The sequence below is a fragment of the Nylanderia fulva genome, unplaced genomic scaffold (assembly GCF_048542155.1).
Source record: "Nylanderia fulva isolate GAGA-0341 unplaced genomic scaffold, ASM4854215v1 Scaffold111, whole genome shotgun sequence".
Lineage (NCBI taxonomy): Eukaryota > Metazoa > Arthropoda > Insecta > Hymenoptera > Formicidae > Nylanderia > Nylanderia fulva.
The window spans coordinates 1-18,883 of NW_028189313.1; the positions used below are offsets into that span (position 1 = coordinate 1).

The following is an 18,883-nucleotide window of genomic DNA, read 5'->3' on the forward strand; positions in this document are numbered from 1 at the left end:
AGTAATTTGAGCCAAGAAAAAATAAAATCGGTCAAGCCGTTCTGGAGATACAAGCGGTCAAAAAGTGACGTTTTTCATGAAAAATGAAGTAACGTCGTCTTCTTCTTCTTCTTCTTCTTCTTCTTCTTCTTCTCTGTCCGCGTATAAATCTCTTCTCACCTTTCACTCACACCTCTCTCAACTTCCACCCACCCCTTTCCCTCCCACATCCCGCCCCCACCCCCACCCCACCCCACCACCACCACCGCTTCCACCCCCACTCCCACCCCTTTTTCGCCTCTTTCACCCTCTTTCGTCCTCTCTCACCCTCTTTCGTCCTCTCTCACCCTCTTTCGCCCTCTCTCACCCTCTTTCGTCCTCTTTCACTCTCTTTCATTCTCTCTCACCCTCTTTCACCCTCTTTCATTCCCTCTCACCCCCTTTCGTCCTCTTTCACCCTCTTTCGTCCTCTTTCACCCTCTTTCGTCTTACCTCACCCTCTTTTGTCCTCTCTCACCCTCTTTCACCCTCTTTCGTCCTCTCTCACCTCTTTCACCCTCGTACGTCCTTTCTCACCCTCTTTCGTTCTCTTTCACCCTATCTCCAAAAAATCATAAAAATGAAAAGGTCAAGCCATGTTAAAAAGAAGATCCTCAAAAATTTAAACCTAGTCTGTACAATGAAAAATAATTACTCGTAATTCTAGAGTTCCAATTTGTTAATATCGAATAATGTATTTGTTTCAAGTAATGGCAGTAGAGTCAAATACATACCTACGTATATGCAGTTTTTGCTGTTAATTGTACTTGAACGAAAAAAATAATTAAATGATTTAAATATAGCACATTTTAAATCAAGAAACTTATATAATCGAACTCTGTTTAGGAAAAGGTAGAACATTTCATTTGCCTCTGCCTTTACAAGAAACATTGGATAAGGTATGTCCTCCGGAAGATCCTATAAATTTGAATCACGAGTTGCACATTCTCGTTCGAGGTATACCCAAGAAATCTAAAGTGGTTTGGGAAAATTTGGTAGATATTAATAAAATGTATAAGGCTTTACAATGGTTGAAAGAAAATTATCCTCATTACTCAAAAATTCGTCTTCCAGCGTCATTCTGATGATCTATTAAAGGATAAGTTGCAGGAAACAGAATATAGGATTGTCGATGAGGAAAGCGACAATGACGAAATAAATGAGGTGGTTGAGGAATTACCAGCATTGAATTTGTACAATGTACAGCAAAACAAAAATAATAATGATCAAACCGTTTTAAAATGTACGGCTTTTCTCACACAAATCACTGAACATTCGGATATTAACGATAAGTAATACAATATACCCAATACACGCGAAAAGAATCGATAACGAATCTGCATTGAAGCTTTATCAAATGGTGAAAATTGAAGATTTTCCAATGGATAATCGTTATAAATATCTGGATGTCATGTGTTTCCCTGATTTATATCCTGATGGTGTCAATGGACAACGAGAAGATAGAAACTTTGCATTGCCGGAATATTTATTTATTAGAACACGATTGATGTCGAAACATAGTAGATTCAGGTTGAATCTGCAGTATCTGTTCTTCCTTCTCAATGATGCTAACTACCGACAGTTGAAAAGTGGTATCTATTATACAATGATGGTTACTAACCCACGAGAGAGATACACTGCTGGTAGATACTTGAACGAATTGAAAGGTTGCCAATTAGAATCGAATTTAATGAGTATTTTCGCAAAATTGAGAAATACGGATCAATTTTGGCGACAACCGTCCAATAATGTAAAATGCATGACTTTGCATTACGGTCCAGCGACGTGGTTTTTGACTTTGAGTCCTAGTGAATGGAAATGGTCCGATTTGGGTGAATATTTACGAGATATGAATCCCGATAAAGAGAAGTTAGGCATCAGCGAACTAATCGCATACGATCCTGTAAGTACTTCTAGATTCATGTGCATAAAATTCAAAGCCATGATTGATTTTATTTGTTCGTCCGATAATCCAATAGGAAAGGTTATTCATTACTTCTGGCGACTGGAATATCAACGTAGAAGTATCCAGCACATGCATTGTATGATTTGGATAAAAGATGCTCCAGTATTAGGAAAATCGCCGGATGAAGAAGTTGCTACGTTTATTCAAAAATACGTAACGTGTGAAATTCCAGATGAAAATGTTTCGCCAACGTTGTACGATACGGTAATAAGTGATCAGAATCATAAACATAACTCGTATTGCATGCGTACGAAAAAAACGGAAACTAATATATACAGAAAGTGTCGGTTCGATTTTCCTCGGCCAGTTACTGAGAATTTCGTTTTAAGAGACGTTATCACTTCGATAGTCGGTAGAAAAAATTTACGCAGTAAGAGCAGATTGTACGATCTTCCTCGCAAGGAGTCGGAAAGGTTTATAAATGATTATAATCCGTCTATCAAATTAGCCTGGGAGGGAAATATGGACATACAATTTATTGGAGAAAAATCAGAGTTTTTAAACTCATATTTAACAAAATACACGACAAAGTCGGAAAAATGCAATACAGACTTTGAAGTGATAGATTCGAATAAGTTCTTGGCATCGAAACTGTGGAATTTTGCAATGCGTTCATTAAATAACAGAGAATGCGGTGCTTTAGAAACTGCGGATACACTATTAAGGAATCCCTTGTACGGTACGGATAATGATACCATGGTCAAATGGATCGATGTTAATGAGGTGAGAAATAGAAAAGTTAAAACATTTAATGAAATTTAAGCTCTTGATGAAAATTCTACGAATATTTACTGTTCGTCACTCATCGATGATTACTATCCAAATAGACCTCAGGAATTAGAATCATTGAATTTGTACGATTTTGCCAGATTCTGGGAAATTACGAAACAGATGTCAAATAATGACGAAGTCAAGTGTTACAAACTGGCATCGGGTTTATTTTTAAAAAAACGAAAAAAGGGTTATTTAATTAACCATTATCGATTTAATATAAAAACTGAGCCCGAAAAATACTTTTACTTCGCTGCTTTCTTCTGTTCAAACCATGGAGAGATTTGAGTGAATTCAAAGGTACATTCGAGACTTACACGGATGCCTATAAGAATTCAGAGTCTGTTTTAACGAAGGCAATGAAATATCACGAAAGGCTCGAAGAAATACAGAAAGCTTTTGAGAACGTTGCTGAATTAATCGAGAAGCGCGAAAATGATCTGAAAACAGCAGACAGAGACAAATCCGATGACAATGAACTGGATTGTAATCCGATAGAAGCTGACGACGCGATGAAAGATCTGGAAGATTTTGGTAAGATTGACGACCCGATTGATTTATCGCAAATGATGTCGCAATTGAACAAAGACCAGAAAAGAGTCGCAGGTTAACGTATACAGTTTTACCCTACTGATGACTAGTCATTGCGATAGTAATCCTGCTCAGTACGAGAGGAACCGCAGGTTCGGACATTTGGTTCACGCACTCGGTCGAGCGGCCGGTGGTGCGAAGCTACCATCCGTGGGATTATGCCTGAACGTCTCTAAGGCCGTATCCTCTCTAATCAAAGGTGGCAATGATATCTCTAGGAGTCTCGTGAGTCGAAAGGCTCAAAACAATGTGACACTACTAGGCGGCCGGTCCTCGGGCCGGTCGTCGCACGAGCCCGGTTTGCCGTACGGCGCCATCGCCCGTCGTCGGGATCTCACCGCTACGACGGCACGGCGTCTAACGGTCGATCATGGGTTTCGCAAGTTCGATGTCAAGACTCGGAATCGTCTGTAGACGACTTAGGTACCTGGCGGGGTGTTGTACTCGGTAGAGCAGTTACCACGCTGCGATCTGTTGAGACTCAGCCCTCGGCTTGGGGATTCGTCTTGTCGGTTAGACGAGACCCCACACGTTCGACGGCGAAAGCAACACGCCGCGAACGGACTTGGATGAATTTCTCGCTCGCCGGCGAAAGCAACACGCCGCGAACGGACTTGGAAAAATTTCTCGCTCGCCGGCGAAAGCAACACGCCGCGAACGGACTTGGATGAATTTCTCGCTCGCCGGCGAAAGCAACACGCCGCGAACGGACTTGGAAAAATTTCTCGCTTGCCGGCAAAAGCAACACGCCGCGAACGGACTTGGATGAATTTCTCACTCGCCGGCGAAAGCAACACGCCGCGAACGGACTTAGAAAAATTTCTCGCTCGCCCGGCGAAAGCAACACTCCGCGAACGGACTTGGAAGAATTTCTCGCTCGCCCGGCGAAAGCAACACGCCGCGAGCGAACTTGGAAGAATTTCTCGCTCGCCCGGCAAAAGCAACACGCCGCGAGCGAACTTGGAAAAAGCGGCTTGTGCGGCCGGAGGTGTCGCCCGCCAACGAAAGCAACACGCCGCGATCGGACTTGGGGTACGGGCGGCGCGTGCCGCCGGAGGTGTCGCCCGCCAACGAAAGCAACACGCCGCGAACGGACTTGGAAGAATTTGTCGCTCGCCCGGCGAAAGCAACACGCCGCGAACGGACTTGGATGAATTTCTCGCTCGCCCGGCGAAAGCAACACGCCGCGAACGGACTTGGAAGAATTTCTCGCTCGCCCGGCGAAAGCAACACGCCGCGAGCGAACATGGAAGAATTTGTCGCTCGCCCGGCGAAAGCAACACGCCGCGAACGGACTTGGATGAATTTCTCGCTCGCCCGGCGAAAGCAACACGCCGCGAACGGACTTGGAAGAATTTGTCGCTCGCCCGGCGAAAGCAACACGCCGCGAGCGAACTTGGAAAAAGCGGCTTGTGCGGCCGGAGGTGTCGCCCGCCTACGAAAGCAACACGCCGCGATCGGACTTGGGGTACGGGCGGCGCGTGCCGCCGGAGGTGTCGCCCGCCAACGAAAGGAACACGCCGCGATCGGACTTGGGTTACGGGCGGCGCGTGCCGCCGGAAGTGTCGCTCGCCAACGAAAGCAACACGCCGCGATCGGACTTGGAAGAATTTCTCGCTCGCCCGGCGAAAGCAACACGCCGCGAACGGACTTGGAAGAATTTTTCGCTCGCCGGCGAATGCAACACGCCGCGAACGGACTTGGATGAATTTCTCGCTCGCCCGGCGATAGCAACACGCCGCGAACGGACTTGGAAGAATTTCTCGCTCGCCCGGCGAAAGCAACACGCCGCGAGCGAACTTGGAAGAATTTGTCGCTCGCCCGGCGAAAGCAACACGCCGCGAGCGAACTTGGAAAAAGCGGCTTGTGCGGCCGGAGGTGTCGCCCGCCAACGAAAGCAACACGCCGCGATCGGACTTGGGTTACGGGCGGCGCGTGCCGCCGGAGGTGTCGCCCGCCAACGAATGCAACACGCCGCGATCGGACTTGGGTTACGAGCGGCGCGTGCCGCCGGAGGTGTCGCCCGCCAACGAAAGCAACACGCCGCGATCGTACTTGGGTTACGGGCGGCGCGTGCCGCCGGAGGTGTCGCCCGCTAATCAAGGCAACACAGCCGCTATCGGGCCTGGAAAAATTTCTCGCTCGCCGGCGAGAGCAACGCGCCGCGAGCGAACTTGCGCCTGTTCCCGAGTTCTCGCTTGTACCGCTAACGAGCGAGCTAAATGAGATTAATTAAATGAGGACGCATCGGAAAGTTTATTCGTGCAAACACTCCGGCTTCGCTTATCGGCATCCTGCCTGCATTCGTCCACGTATCGGTCGTAGAATCTCGAAGATTGTGCATCCGACGAGTGGTAGCCGGGAATTAGCAGATATCGTAATAATCGTGTCGCGCGGTCGTGCGGAGCGTTCGAAAAGTACGAAACCTTTGTCCGAAACGTATTTCCGTATCGTAGCATTATCTCCTCGTAGCGGCGCTACTCGCCGTCAAGTGCCCCGGAGGTACCGCCGGCGGGCGACGGACTTGGTGAAATCATTCGGTCGTCCGGAGGTGTCGCCCGTCCCGGAGGTGCCGTCCGTCCCTAAGTTGACGCCGGCCGTTATGTGGTGCCGCACGTATAATCACGCCCGTAACGAGCCGTCTCGGTTGCCGCGCGCGTGATTTCGCATCGGGCGAGTGTTCCGTACCGTAATCGCGGTCACCGCAGCTTGCGTGTTGCGTATCATCCGTAATAATTCGAAATATATGTCTCCGACACGTGGGTTTGAGAGACACGTTTCGAGTTAGTAATCGGACAGCGCCCTCATGTCGAGCGAGCGCCGAATAGTAAGTAACTTTCGTCCGAAACGTTTTTACGTAGCTCTCCTCGTTGCGGCGCCGTAAATCGTCGTTAAGTGTTCCGGAGGTACCGCCGGCGGTCGTCTGACTTCGAGAGATCATTCGGTCGTCCGGAGGTGCCGCCCGTCCCGGAGGTGTCGCCGGTCGGCCGTGGTTCCCGGAGGTGTCGCCCGGCCCGGAGGTGTCGCCCGGTCCGGAGGTGTCGCCGGTCGGCCGTGGTTCCCGGAGGTGTCGCCCGGCCCGGAGGTGCCGCCCGGCCCGGAGGTGCCGCCGGTCGGCCGTGGTTCCCGGAGGTGTCGCCCGGCCCGGAGGTGTCGCCGGTCGGCCGTGGTTCCCGGAGGTGTCGCCCGGCCCGGAGGTGCCGCCCGACCCGGAGGTGCCGCCCGGCCCGGAGGTGCCGCCCGGCCCGGAGGTACCGTCGGTGCTTATACCTTATTGTCCCGGCATTTTGTTTGTTTCCTTCTTAATTAATGCTAATTATCGTTGTTTGACATTCGCCACGCTATCGTGATAATATTTTATCGTACAATAGGACTTTTCGATCTTTCGCTCTCCGCGACAATGTCTCGATTGAACGCGCCTTTCGGCGCTCGCGCTCGCATACGGCCGTGCGTAGGACCGTGCGTCGCCGACCGCCTGGCCGGCCGGTTGGGTACTATAAGAGATACGTCGCGCTCGGCGCGTCGAACGAGTCGAGCGAGTCCGGACGAGTCGTAAACGTACTTTCTCGAGTCTCTCGCCACTCCGGCGTGTTTCGACCGCTCTCCGTACCGTCGCCGACCGCTTGGCCGGTCGGTTGGGTACTATAAGAGGTAGGAGAGATTAATATTGTACGTGTCGCGCTCTCGACGTTGACAAACGAAGAATCGCCCGAACGGGTCGAGAACGGAGTTTGTCGAGTCGCGACTCTGACACGGAGAGAACATTTATATAAAATGTTTGATTTGGAAACCACGAATATATAAAATAATATACGATCGTCGCAGAACGCGCCGCCGCCAAGTCTTCTCATGCTTGGAGGTTGCGTGTCTCGCGAGAACGTACGTTCGACTCTCGCGTCGTCTCGTATTCCTCTTCGCCGGGGATTACGGTGCGGCTCTTCTCGTTCGTCGCCGAACGCGCGCAAAATTAACGCACACTTATTTATTACGAGCACAGCATTGCCACGAGTCGGTGTCGCAAGACCGAATGGCTCTTATGTGGCGCGCACGCCTCTAGTGTGTTGGCCGCGCGGTTCCCTCTCGTTTCGTACGCAGCAGCGGAATCGTCGCGCTTACCGAGCATCTACTCCACGGATACGAGTTTGCGGGAAGAGTTGCTTCTTCCCGCTCGCTTTGTACGCCGTAGCGAAATCTTATTGCTGGTCGTGTGCGGTTAAACGCGTACGAACCAGACAGAACAGTCCTCGACGTCTAAGCATCGCCATCGTCGATCTAGCGTCAGGGTGAATCGCGCGGTCTCTCGAGACCGCGCATCATAACATTTGGGAGAATAAGAACACGAGTATTTTGATCTTGTGGATTTTTGAACGGAGAGGAGGAGGAAGAAGAGGAGAGGCGGCGGCGTCAGGGGTTTACTCTCGCCTCCGTCGTTCTCTCGTACGCTTTACATAATAGCGTTAAACACAGCAGAGTGTCGCCGACCGGCTGAGCAAGACCGGCGGCAAATAAAATGGCACATACGAGCGTGTCGCGCGCGCGTCGGTGTTTCGGCATCGAACGCGCGCGCGCGCGAAAAAGAGCTAGCGACGAGTCTTCGGGCTCGCTCGCGAGTTACTCCCTTGCGAGTAACCGAACACGAAGCTCCCTGGTTGATCCTGCCAGTAGTCATATGCTTGTCTCAAAGATTAAGCCATGCATGTCTCAGTGCATGCCGAATTAAGGTGAAACCGCGAATGGCTCATTAAATCAGTTATGGTTCATTAGATTGTACCCACATTTACTTGGATAACTGTGGTAATTCTAGAGCTAATACATGCAAAACAGAGTCCCGACCAGTGATGGAAGGGACGCTTTTATTAGATCAAAACCAATCGGTGGCGGGCGGCTTCGCCGTTCGTCCACCGTTTATTTTGGTGACTCTGAATAACTTTGTGCTGATCGCACGGTCCTAGCACCGGCGACGCATCTTTCAAATGTCTGCCTTATCAACTGTCGATGGTAGGTTCTGCGCCTACCATGGTTGTAACGGGTAACGGGGAATCAGGGTTCGATTCCGGAGAGGGAGCCTGAGAAACGGCTACCACATCCAAGGTAAGGCAGCAGGCGCGCAAATTACCCACTCCCGGCACGGGGAGGTAGTGACGAAAAATAACGATACGGGACTCATCCGAGGCCCCGTAATCGGAATGAGTACACTTTAAATCCTTTAACGAGGATCCATTGGAGGGCAAGTCTGGTGCCAGCAGCCGCGGTAATTCCAGCTCCAATAGCGTATATTAAAGTTGTTGCGGTTATAAAGCTCGTAGTTGAATCTCTGTCGCACACCGTCGGTTCACCGCTCGCAGTGTTTAACTGGCGTGATGTGGGACGTCCTACCGGTAGGCTTAGCATTTGAAATGCTTTTTTCACATTCATGACTTCAAAATTGTTTGGGTAAAAGTGCGCGTAGGTAATGTGATACAATAAATTTGAATATTTAATTTTCTGTAAATTTGCCATGTTGCAAATAAGTTATGAAAAGACATAATAATTTCGCCATTAACATAAATATACTTATGAGATCTTAACTGACTAATCAACTGCTTGATAAGATGAGATCAATCAAAAAAAGCAAAATAAGTTTCATTGTTTAATGAAAAAGACGGTTTATGTGGAGAAATTTGCCAAATATTAAAAGCTTTTCTATTTGCTCCACCTTGGTCACATGTAATTATCTGTACATTTGCCCCTACATCTTTTAATTTCTTTAAACATATCTCAGTGAGTTCAATAATCTCCTTATGTGTTAAACTTTTTCCAGACAAAAAGTATGTTACTATTTGCCGCCAAGGATTTTCCGCATTAATGCTATCAAGGCAAAATAGTAGAATATGTCCCGCTGGTTCATCGTGTCGTCCTAGGGATCCGAGATCTATTAATCCCTCGATGATATCATATTTTCGGCTGTATTCTTCAAATTGTTTTATTGACATCTCATCGAATTTTTAACAGCCAACTCTTTGAGGTGGTAGTTTGGACAAATTTTCTTGAATTTTATTAGGAGACGCGGTAGTGTCTCCGGCCATGTTCAAACCCTAAAAGACCTTAAAAGACACTACAAGTCTCCTTATCCTGCACCATCAAAGTCCATTTTTTGGGGGTGTAGAACTACTAAAATATAAAAAATTTTGAATTGCACGTAATATAACTTGAAAGGCGGCATCGCCACGAGTAATTTGAGCCAAGAAAAAATAAAATCGGTCAAGCCGTTCTGGAGATACAAGTGGTCAAAAAGTGACGTTTTTCATGAAAAATGAAGTAACGTCGTCTTCTCTGTCCGCTGACGTCATCAGGATTATATATATCCTAAAAAAATCATAAAAATGAAAAGGTCAGGCCATGTTCAAAAGAAGGTACTCAAAAATTTAAACGATCTAATAATAAATTATCACGAAAAGTAACTGATATGTTATTCAAGGTGCCAGTTCAAAGTGAACATACGTAAAGTGTATATTATCTAAATTTAGTAATAATATATTACCATGAAAAGTAACTGTGATATTTTATTCAAGGTGCAAGTTCACATTGAATATACATACATATAAGTAAAACTGATTACAATTTGATTCTAGAAAATAAGTGCGATATGTTATTCTTAGTGCACAAAATATAATAGTCGTTTATAGAGATTTGATTTGAAATTCATACTAGCCCGTACAATGAAAAATAATTGCTCGTAATTCCAGAGTACCAATTTGTTAATGACTCAGAAAAATAACATGGCGGCCTGCTCTCAAAAATATATTATACAGCGCCATTATTTAATCTGTTCTAAGAACAATATGTATGCCCCTTGTGCTCCTTTGGGCCATTTTTTCTTGAACACTTCCATATCATTAGAGTAATACCATTCCGATTTTGTGTCAGCTCTCAACATACACGTGTAGTGACCACGATTCATTTCTTCACCTTTGTGAAATATAGCGCTTATTACCTTGTACTTTTTTTCATTAATCGTGATATTACTCGTCGGCACGGCGGTAATCCGATTGTTGATAATTTTTTTAGAAGCACCGTTTACAAAAGTATATAAATTGAGCTGTATTACTACGACGGATAAAGTTGATTCGATTACGGTTTTCTTTTTCTACACGGTGCCCTTACATTCGTTACAATTGCCGTTTATCGTTTCCCATTTAGAAAATTCTACATTAATCAAACTTTGTAGAGTGACACCTTTTTTCCTTTTTAATGTCGAATGTATAGGTAATATTAACAAACTACTGCTTTCCAGCTTAGTTACATTGTAATTACATTTGACATTCGAGCAACATGTTACGTGCTTTAATTCAAGTTTTAATACATCATTGATGTCGGAATACGTCCGACATTAGAGCCGTAAAAAATTCCGAAACATCTTGTTGTGTTCGTTCTTCGAAGCGTTTTCCGACAGATCTTCTAACCGCTTGAATGTTGCAATATTTACGTTCACCATACGCGCAGATAGCATCAGTCAATGCATCGTTGCTCGTTGTTATTTTCACTATTCATTCTCGTTTGTTCACGTTTGTGCCACATTATTTCGGGGTACGTTCTCGTTCGTGCCACGTTGTTTCGAGGTTCGTTCTCGTTCGTGCCACGTTGTTTCGAGGTTGTTTCGGAGTTTTTTCGGGGTTCGTTCACGTTCGTGCCACGTTGTTTCGAGGTTCTTTCACGTTCGTGCCACGTTATTTCGGGTTCTTTCACATTCGTGCCACGTTGTTTCGAGGTTCGTTCTCGTTCGTGCCACGTTGTTTCGGAATTCTTTCGGGGTTCGTTCACGTTCGTGCCACGTTGTTTCGAAGTTCTTTCACGTTCGTGCCACGTTATTTCGGGTTCTTTCACGTTCGTGCCATGTTGTTTCGGGGTTCTTTCGGGTTAGGTAGTCGTTATAGCGTTGTTCACTCCCGTCCTTGACCCATTCGAAAATCGTCTTTGACTCGTTTGCAACCTTTTTCACAGTCGTTTCTGATCCGTTCGCAACCGCTTTTGAATCGATCGTAACCGTCCCTGACCTGTTCGCAACCCTTACTGAGTTGGTGATAGCCTTGTATGTAACCTTTAAGGACTTGTTCGTAGCCTCGTTCGCAACCCTGTTTGACATGATCGTAACCTCGATCGTAGCGGTCGCGTTCACCACCGTTTCCAGGTCGTTCACTGCTGCTTCCGGGTCGGTCACTGCTGCTTCCGGGTCGGTCACTGATACCACTCATTGTTGTTTGGTAACACGCTGATAATCCTTCGTGTTCGCTCGCAACCACTTCTTCTAGACGTTTGTTTGATAGACGTTTCTGAGCCAACCGCTCATTAGATGTCTGAGGTAGTGTTTGATGCACGCAAAAGTTCTTATATCGCAGTCTCCAACGCTCGTACATCCTTCTCTAACGCAGTCAGCTTCTCATCTAACTCTTTCTGTTGGACCATCAATGTTTTAAAGCACTCTTCCAGGTACAATTTGTTGACGGCATCGGTATCCGCCTCAGGTTGCGCTACACGGCGAATCTTGCGCGATCTCGCGTTATAATCTGTAGCGACGCGACATAGAGCGTTTTTACGCACACATCTTCTCATCAATGTGTGCCAATGATCGCCGGTTGTATCAATTCTCCTCTCGAATAATCCAAATTTATTGATAGACATTTTTTGCAATGCTTTGTAGAGTGTCACGCGATGGACTGAATAGATTGTCGGAACCCTTGTTTAATTTATAATAATGCCCGCTTCCCGCAATTCCTCGATGATCGACAGGATCTCGTTGTCATGCGCGTTGTGGCCAGCTTGGCGCGAAGCGTCGAGCAATCGTAGGTGATCCACTAGCTCGTTGGGGTCGTCCCAGTGCACGTAATCAATCTTATTGTCGGTTAGCGTCATAGCGCGAGGCATTCCAGTGCCAGATTTTGGGCTCTCCACCCGCGTCAACGGTGCGATTATATATTTGTACTTGTCCCCCTTGCTACCCTTCACACGACCTTGCGCATCAAAATTGCGTTTATGCACGTTTGTCGCCAATAATATGTGCTTGTATTTCTGCAAATCGTCCTCCTGGTAATCGGGTCTTTTCTTGAAGATCAACTCGTACAATCCGGGCGTTCCAATGTACCGCGTGTCGCCTATGATTATATTGTCATCTTTGTCAATCGCGAATTGCTTGCTGCCGAGCCGCATTTCATTCTCGCCGAAGTAGACTCCGTATACATTATCAATTTCTTTCTTCTCATCAGCACCGAGGAGAGCGTCCATGTACTTTTGTCCTAATGGCTCCCAATTCTTTCGCATCATTTGTCGACCTTCCGACGATCTTAACCAGTGTCGAAGGGATATTTCGGGCGGGTTACGCGTGGTTTCGAAAACATTTTCGTCTACGAGTGCTTTGGGTATCACAGGTAGTATGCTTATCGGTGTAGATGTTGTCGGCAGTGAAACGTCCAATGGCTTCGAAATATCATATTTTCTCTTTTTCAATGCCTTCTCCTCCTCTTTATATCGCTTGATAGTTTTATGTTTTCTCTTTTTTGGTGTCTTCCCCTCATACCGTGTCTCGATCTTCACACCGTCATCGTCGTCGTCGTCGGTGTTAGGCTCGTTCTTCACCGAAATCGTCGCGTTGTCGACAATCTTTTGTAGCGGCTCGATAATAGGTTTAAAGTGAGTCTTGACGGCGATATCATCATCGATCTTTCCGGTCTTCAGAGCGCGGTGTTTCTTGCGGATCGATTCAGCCGTCTCTGCAATCTCCTTGGCAACCTTTTCACGCTCGCGAATATTATCAGCCATCCTAAACTCTAGAGAGTGCTGTCGACGACTAATGGCTCTGCGGTATTGCGAACTCGTTAAATCCTTTCCTGTATCGCCCGTTCGTAAGCGAGCTGTCCTTGTCTATCACTAGAAATCCATACTTTTGTTGCCAACATGTACGACATAACTCACTGAAATCCTCATACGACATGTCGGTATTCACGTGATCGTTGTACACGTGCTTCAAATTGGTGGCGTCCTGTTTAAATAGGATTAGCAGGTTCGCGTTGTCGCGTATAAGATGTTTTGGTATTCTCGCGTATCTCTGACAGAGATAGAAGCAGTCGATGTTCGAGTGGCGCCCCATTGAGAAGTACTCTCTTATCGTATCTTGCTTGTCGCATGCCACGTCATCAAAGACAAAAATTGAATTTGGACATGCCTCGCTCGGTGGAATGACGTCACTGTTATTGGAGAATGTAAAGTAGCCGATTTCGTCAATTGGCGTCAATAAATCTTCCAAATAGCGATATTTCGGCTGTTGCAGTGATTTAGAGTACACGTACACGTTCTCGAAACGCACACCTTGCGGACTTTCCAGCAGGCTTATCAACACGTTGGTTTTACCGCAGTTTGAGGGGCCGCAAACGATCGGGCGTATAGTTGTCGGTAGCATCGTACCGTGTTTGCGCACACCTTCGTTCACGCTGCAGCGTACTCTGTCGTCGTAATTCATCACTCGTATCGTCAGAGGTTGTCGCACGAATTTCATTTTCTCACTCCCGATTTGACCTCCAACGTCCGCCTATTTATAGCTGCGCGGACTCGCGCTTTGCTCAGTATCGTCTAGAGATTGCGGCGGATGTCAACGAAAATAGACACAGGTCTATTAAATCGTGCGATAAACGCACTTCCGGTCAAACTTCATATCCCCGGCTATCAATTTTGCGGCCCGGGAACTCGTTTGGAAAAGCGATTGGCTAGAGGTGATCAAGGTGTCAACCCATTGGACGCGGCGTACCGTGAACACGATATAGCGTACTCTCGGAGCAGCGAACTCGCCGAGAGACACGCGGCTGATAAGGTACTCGCCGAGAAAGCGAAAACTCGCATCGTCGCGAAAAACTCGAGTCTCGGTGAGAGAGCCGCGGCCGCAGTTGTCTGGGCAGCGATGAAAGCCAAGACGAAGCTCGGCATGGGCTTGAAGAAGAAGAGAACGAAGAAAAGGAGGGTACTTTCGGCAGCGAAAACGAGGTAGATTTTTGCCGATTTTACCAATGCTGGGCGCGCTCGGATCCCTGGTCGGCGGAGCGGCTGGCGTAGCAAAAGCGGTAAACGACAATAAAGCTGCGCAACGTCAGTTGCAAGAGATACTACGCCACAATCGCGCCATGGAAGGCCGCGGACTGTATCTCGCCCCTTACAAATATGGACGAGGAGCGAGGAAAAAAAAACGTCAAAAAAACGTTAAAAATGCCGCAAGATGTAACTACAAATGTGCAATTGCTACAACTTGCAAAACGTATGCACATTCCATATTTTAAAGGTGTATTTATGCGCAATAATTTACCGATAAATGGCGCGCGAGAAAATGAGAGCGGTATCGTCAATCTGGACAGCACAGACGGTCCTGGCACTCATTGGGTGGCGTATGCAAAAAGGGAAAATCGCGCAATCTATTTCGACAGTTTTGGCAATCTTCGACCACCCGAGGAATTGGTGCAATATTTAAACGTGCCAAAATTGGAATACAATTACACCTCTTATCAAACGTATGATCAGAGTATCTGTGGACAATTGTGCTTGCAGTTTCTCCGAGAGATTGAATTTTAGTTCAACTTCCAGCGAATTTAAAGACTGACATTGCGCTATTTAACTCAGTTTTGTCAACATGTCGCTAACACTAACATTGACTGGGAAGAGTAGCGTCCTCGCGGCGACCTACTTTCCGCCCATAGATTTGAGCAACGCGGACTACGAGCTCGGTCTGACGGATTTTGAAACTTATCACACTATATCGAATGTGAATTTCTCGAATAATAAATTTTACTACGGCAAAGACGATGCGGAAATTACGATTCCCGAGGGATCGTACGAGCTGCAAGCGATACATGAATTTTTGAAACGTGCACTTTCCCGAAAACATAATGCTGTTAGCGATAAAGGTGTCGACGATGAAGATTATCCAATCGTGCTCCGCGCTAATTACAATACGATGAGAAGCGAGATCAAGTGTGCCTACAGAATAAACTTTAGCGTGCCCAACAACATTGGATCGCTGCTGGGATTTTCGAATTGTATACTGCAACCGCAAAAATGGCACAAATCGAACATGGCGATTAATATTATCAACGTGAACATTATCCGCATAGAGTGTAACGTGACCGCGGGTGCATACAGCAACGATAAACTCGTTCACACGATACACGAATTTTCACCGAGGGTACCACCAGGATATAAGATATCGGAAACGCCGGCGCAGATCATTTACCTGCCGGTCTTCGTACGGAGCATTACTGATTTAGTGTTACGCGTTACTGACCAGGAGGGACGATTGCTCGATTTTCGAGGTGAAGAGATAACAATTAGATTGCACGTACGACGGCGGGCCACCCTCGTGCAACGGGATGCTCGTGTTGAATAAAGATACGAAGAACACAATCAGGCCAGCAGCAACATCATCCGCTAATATCATATCAACTACGAAGAAGAGACTCACCTCGTCAAACGTTGCGTTTTTACAATTTTTGGGATTTGCGGTGCGCGCCATCTGAACAATGACTGAGATTCTCAACATCGAGGAAGAGCCAGTCTTTGACGATCGCATCGTCAAGATTGAGACTCACACATACAACCCGTTTGCCAACACAACATTTGAATACAGCGACGAGATAAGAATACCCATACAACAACAGGATTTATATACGTTGCCGTATGAGAGTTTCCTCTACATCGAGGGTGAACTGCGGATAACTCATCCAGTTGAGGGATCCAATGTGATGCTGGGAAATAATTGCGTCGCATTCATGTTTGACAAAATTCGCTATGAGCTCGATGGTGTGGAGATTGATTGCAACAGGAATGTGGGAATAACAAGTCTGCTGAAAAACTATGTAACAATGTCATCCGATAGAAGCGTGATTATGCGAAATGCAGGCTGGGATAGCCCGACTACTGTGAATGGATACTTTAATTTTTGCGTACCGCTGCACATGTTGCTGGGATTTTGCGAGGATTACAAACGCGTTGTTATTAATGCGCGTCATGAGTTGATCCTAATACGAGCGCGCAACGACAATAATTGTCTGTATGGAAATTCTGCACTGGAGCCTGTGATCAACATATTCAAGATACAATGGCGAATGCCACACGTGTTGTTGAGCGAGATTAAGAAGCTGTCGATGCTGCGCGCTCTGGAAAGCGGACATTACCTTAGCATGGGTTTCCGCTCGTGGGATCTATACGAATTTCCGCTATTGCAGCGTACGACCAAGCATTCTTGGGCCATTAAGACCGCGACTCAACTGGAGAAGCCGCGATATGTAATTTTTGCCCTGCAGACAGGGCGTAAAAATGTCATGTCCGAGGATACAAGTCGATTCGACAACTGTAAATTAACCAACGTGAAACTCTATCTGAACTCGGAATGTTATCCGTACGACGACATGAATCTGGATTTCGATAGAAACAGATGGTCGATTCTGTATGACACGTATGCGCGTTTCTGCAAAAATTATTACGAATACGAGTATCTCGAGCCGAGCCTCACCATCACACGGTTTTTACAAAACGGCCCGTTTGTGATTATCGATTGTTCTCGACAAAACGAATCGGTCAAGAGCGCAACGGTGGATGTGAGATTGGAATTTGAGTGTAAGGAAAACGTGCCTAATAATACCACTGCGTACTGCCTCATCATGCACGATCGCGTGATCCAGTACAACCCGTTGACCAACGTTGTGCGCAAAATCACCTAAAAATGTTTACACAACTACGCGTGCGAAAGAGGGGGAGGAGGATACATAATCATGATGATGCGAGATGTCTGATGTTAGTGAAGTAATACCTCTCGACTGACTCACATCGAAGAAATCATGTCCGCACCAACGTTTGTCGACCTGCAAGGATTTATCCTAAACAAGCGATTTATCGTGAAGGAAGCGGCAATCCTGAGAAGAGGATATATCCTGTCGCACTATTTCTTCGCATGCCCTGTGCCGTGGAGCGTGCTTATAAAGTCGGAAAGGCGCCAGGCCTCGTGGATAACTCAGCATCATCACAGCTTGCAATGGGAGGATGGAAATGTTCCATACTGCATGGCTCAGCGCTTGATCACGGCAGCTATCATTGGTATAAATGAACAAGACAAGGAGGAAGAAGAAGAAGAGTCCTTTCTCGTGTATGTAAAAGGACTCGAAAAGCGAGAATGGCTGGCCGAAATAGTGGACGATGTGTGCAGCGGTTTCATGATTGAGACCTTGGATGCCATATATGAAGATGTGCTTGCATTAAATAAATTAGATCCCACATATACTCTACGATGTAATAAACATGTAAAAAATTGCGCGTTACAAAATGTATTTAAATTATTCAATTGGTGGTCGGCTAATCGCGACGATCATCCGTTTTTTGAATAAACATATTATTTACATACTATTCTCTTTGTTATTTTTTCTAACCAGATATTTCTAAGAATTCCTTTTACCCCCACTACTTTTAAAAATTTCTCACGCAATCGTATTTCTAAGAATTTCTTTTACCCCCACTACTTTTAATAATTTGTCTTTCCTTCCAGATATATTTCTAAGAATCCCCCTCTCCTAATATTTTAAATATTTCTCTTTGTTCTTTCCCTCCAGATATATTTCTAAGAATCCCCCTCTCCTAATATTTTAAAAATGACCGTTACTCGATTATTAGTACCTTATTATACAATTAGTCTTTCGTCGACCGTTCTAACTGACGGTTCACTTTTTAATACCCTCGGTTCAAAGAAGCAGCAGCAGCATGAATTACTACATGCCGAGACATGAAGAAACGTGCGAGAAGAAATGCGATGAGTAAGTATAACTTTTTTGTATCTTTTATATATTTTATATTTTTTTAATTTTATTTTATCTTTTTTATCTAATTTTTACAGCGTTTCGCTGGAGCCTCGTGCGGTTCGCATACTTGGAAGACAATACGCATTGACGGCAACGGAATTCAAATTCCTCGAAATCGGCATCAGAGTGGATCCGCCGAGTTACGTGGAGATCGTCATAGGAGATCATCGGGGAAAACAGCTATTACTATCTTTTGAAACGTGGAAAGGACTCTACGAGCAACGCCACGCTATTCACAATTACCTGAACAATGACTCCTCCTCCAACAACGATGTGTATAATTGCATAAGTGTCGGGCCGCTAACAGTGCGATTTCACAAGATAAACGGCACCAAGCTCATAAGTCTCGAATCAGCAGACGTGCGCATGATGATGGTCGAATCGACGTTACATCGTATGTTCGAGCTCGATTCATGTATCGAAATAATGTTCGATCGTTTGACGAGGCTCGTCACAACGGTTGATATCAAATATACTCAATTCTCCAATATTGCATCCACTGTAACGAATGCGAGAGAATTGTCGAATGCAATACGCGCTAGCAATGCCTTCAACATGCACCAACTTGTCGATTGCGAGCTGGTGGTTTTAGTTTTTAATATGTAATAAAACTTTATATATAATTATGTATTAAATATAAGACGAATAAATACTTATATGTATATATCATGGTGTACTT

At 46.0% G+C, this 18,883-nt stretch overlaps 2 protein-coding genes and 1 pseudogene across 2 annotated transcripts; 2 read left to right on the top strand and 1 right to left on the bottom strand.

Annotated features, from left to right (window-relative positions):
* Positions 1-7,991: 7,991 nt before the first annotated feature.
* On the top strand, positions 7,992-8,911 carry LOC146724896 (small subunit ribosomal RNA; annotated as a pseudogene; the record flags this gene model as incomplete).
* A 3,153-nt stretch (positions 8,912-12,064) lies between these two features.
* On the bottom strand, positions 12,065-13,138 carry LOC146724897 (uncharacterized). Its single transcript, XM_085488266.1, has 2 exons — positions 12,897-13,138; positions 12,065-12,755 (listed from the first exon to the last, which is right to left on the bottom strand). The coding sequence occupies exons 1-2, from the start codon at positions 13,136-13,138 to the stop codon at positions 12,065-12,067; spliced, it is 933 nt and encodes a 310-aa protein (XP_085344392.1).
* A 2,960-nt stretch (positions 13,139-16,098) lies between these two features.
* On the top strand, positions 16,099-17,076 carry LOC146724898 (uncharacterized). The gene has a single exon (XM_085488273.1). The coding sequence runs from the start codon at positions 16,099-16,101 to the stop codon at positions 17,074-17,076; it is 978 nt and encodes a 325-aa protein (XP_085344399.1).
* Positions 17,077-18,883: the final 1,807 nt, after the last annotated feature.

Excerpts from the sequence above, each read along its gene's own strand:
- LOC146724897 (XM_085488266.1), bottom strand. The coding sequence starts at position 13,138 with ATGGCTGATAATATTCGCGAGCGTGAAAAGGTTGCCAAGGAGATTGCA. Across the intron at positions 12,756-12,896 it reads GGTGTGAAGATCGAGACACG|CATACTACCTGTGATACCCA; the intron begins GTATGAGGGGAA and ends TACACCGATAAG.
- LOC146724898 (XM_085488273.1), top strand. The coding sequence starts at position 16,099 with ATGCTGGGAAATAATTGCGTCGCATTCATGTTTGACAAAATTCGCTAT.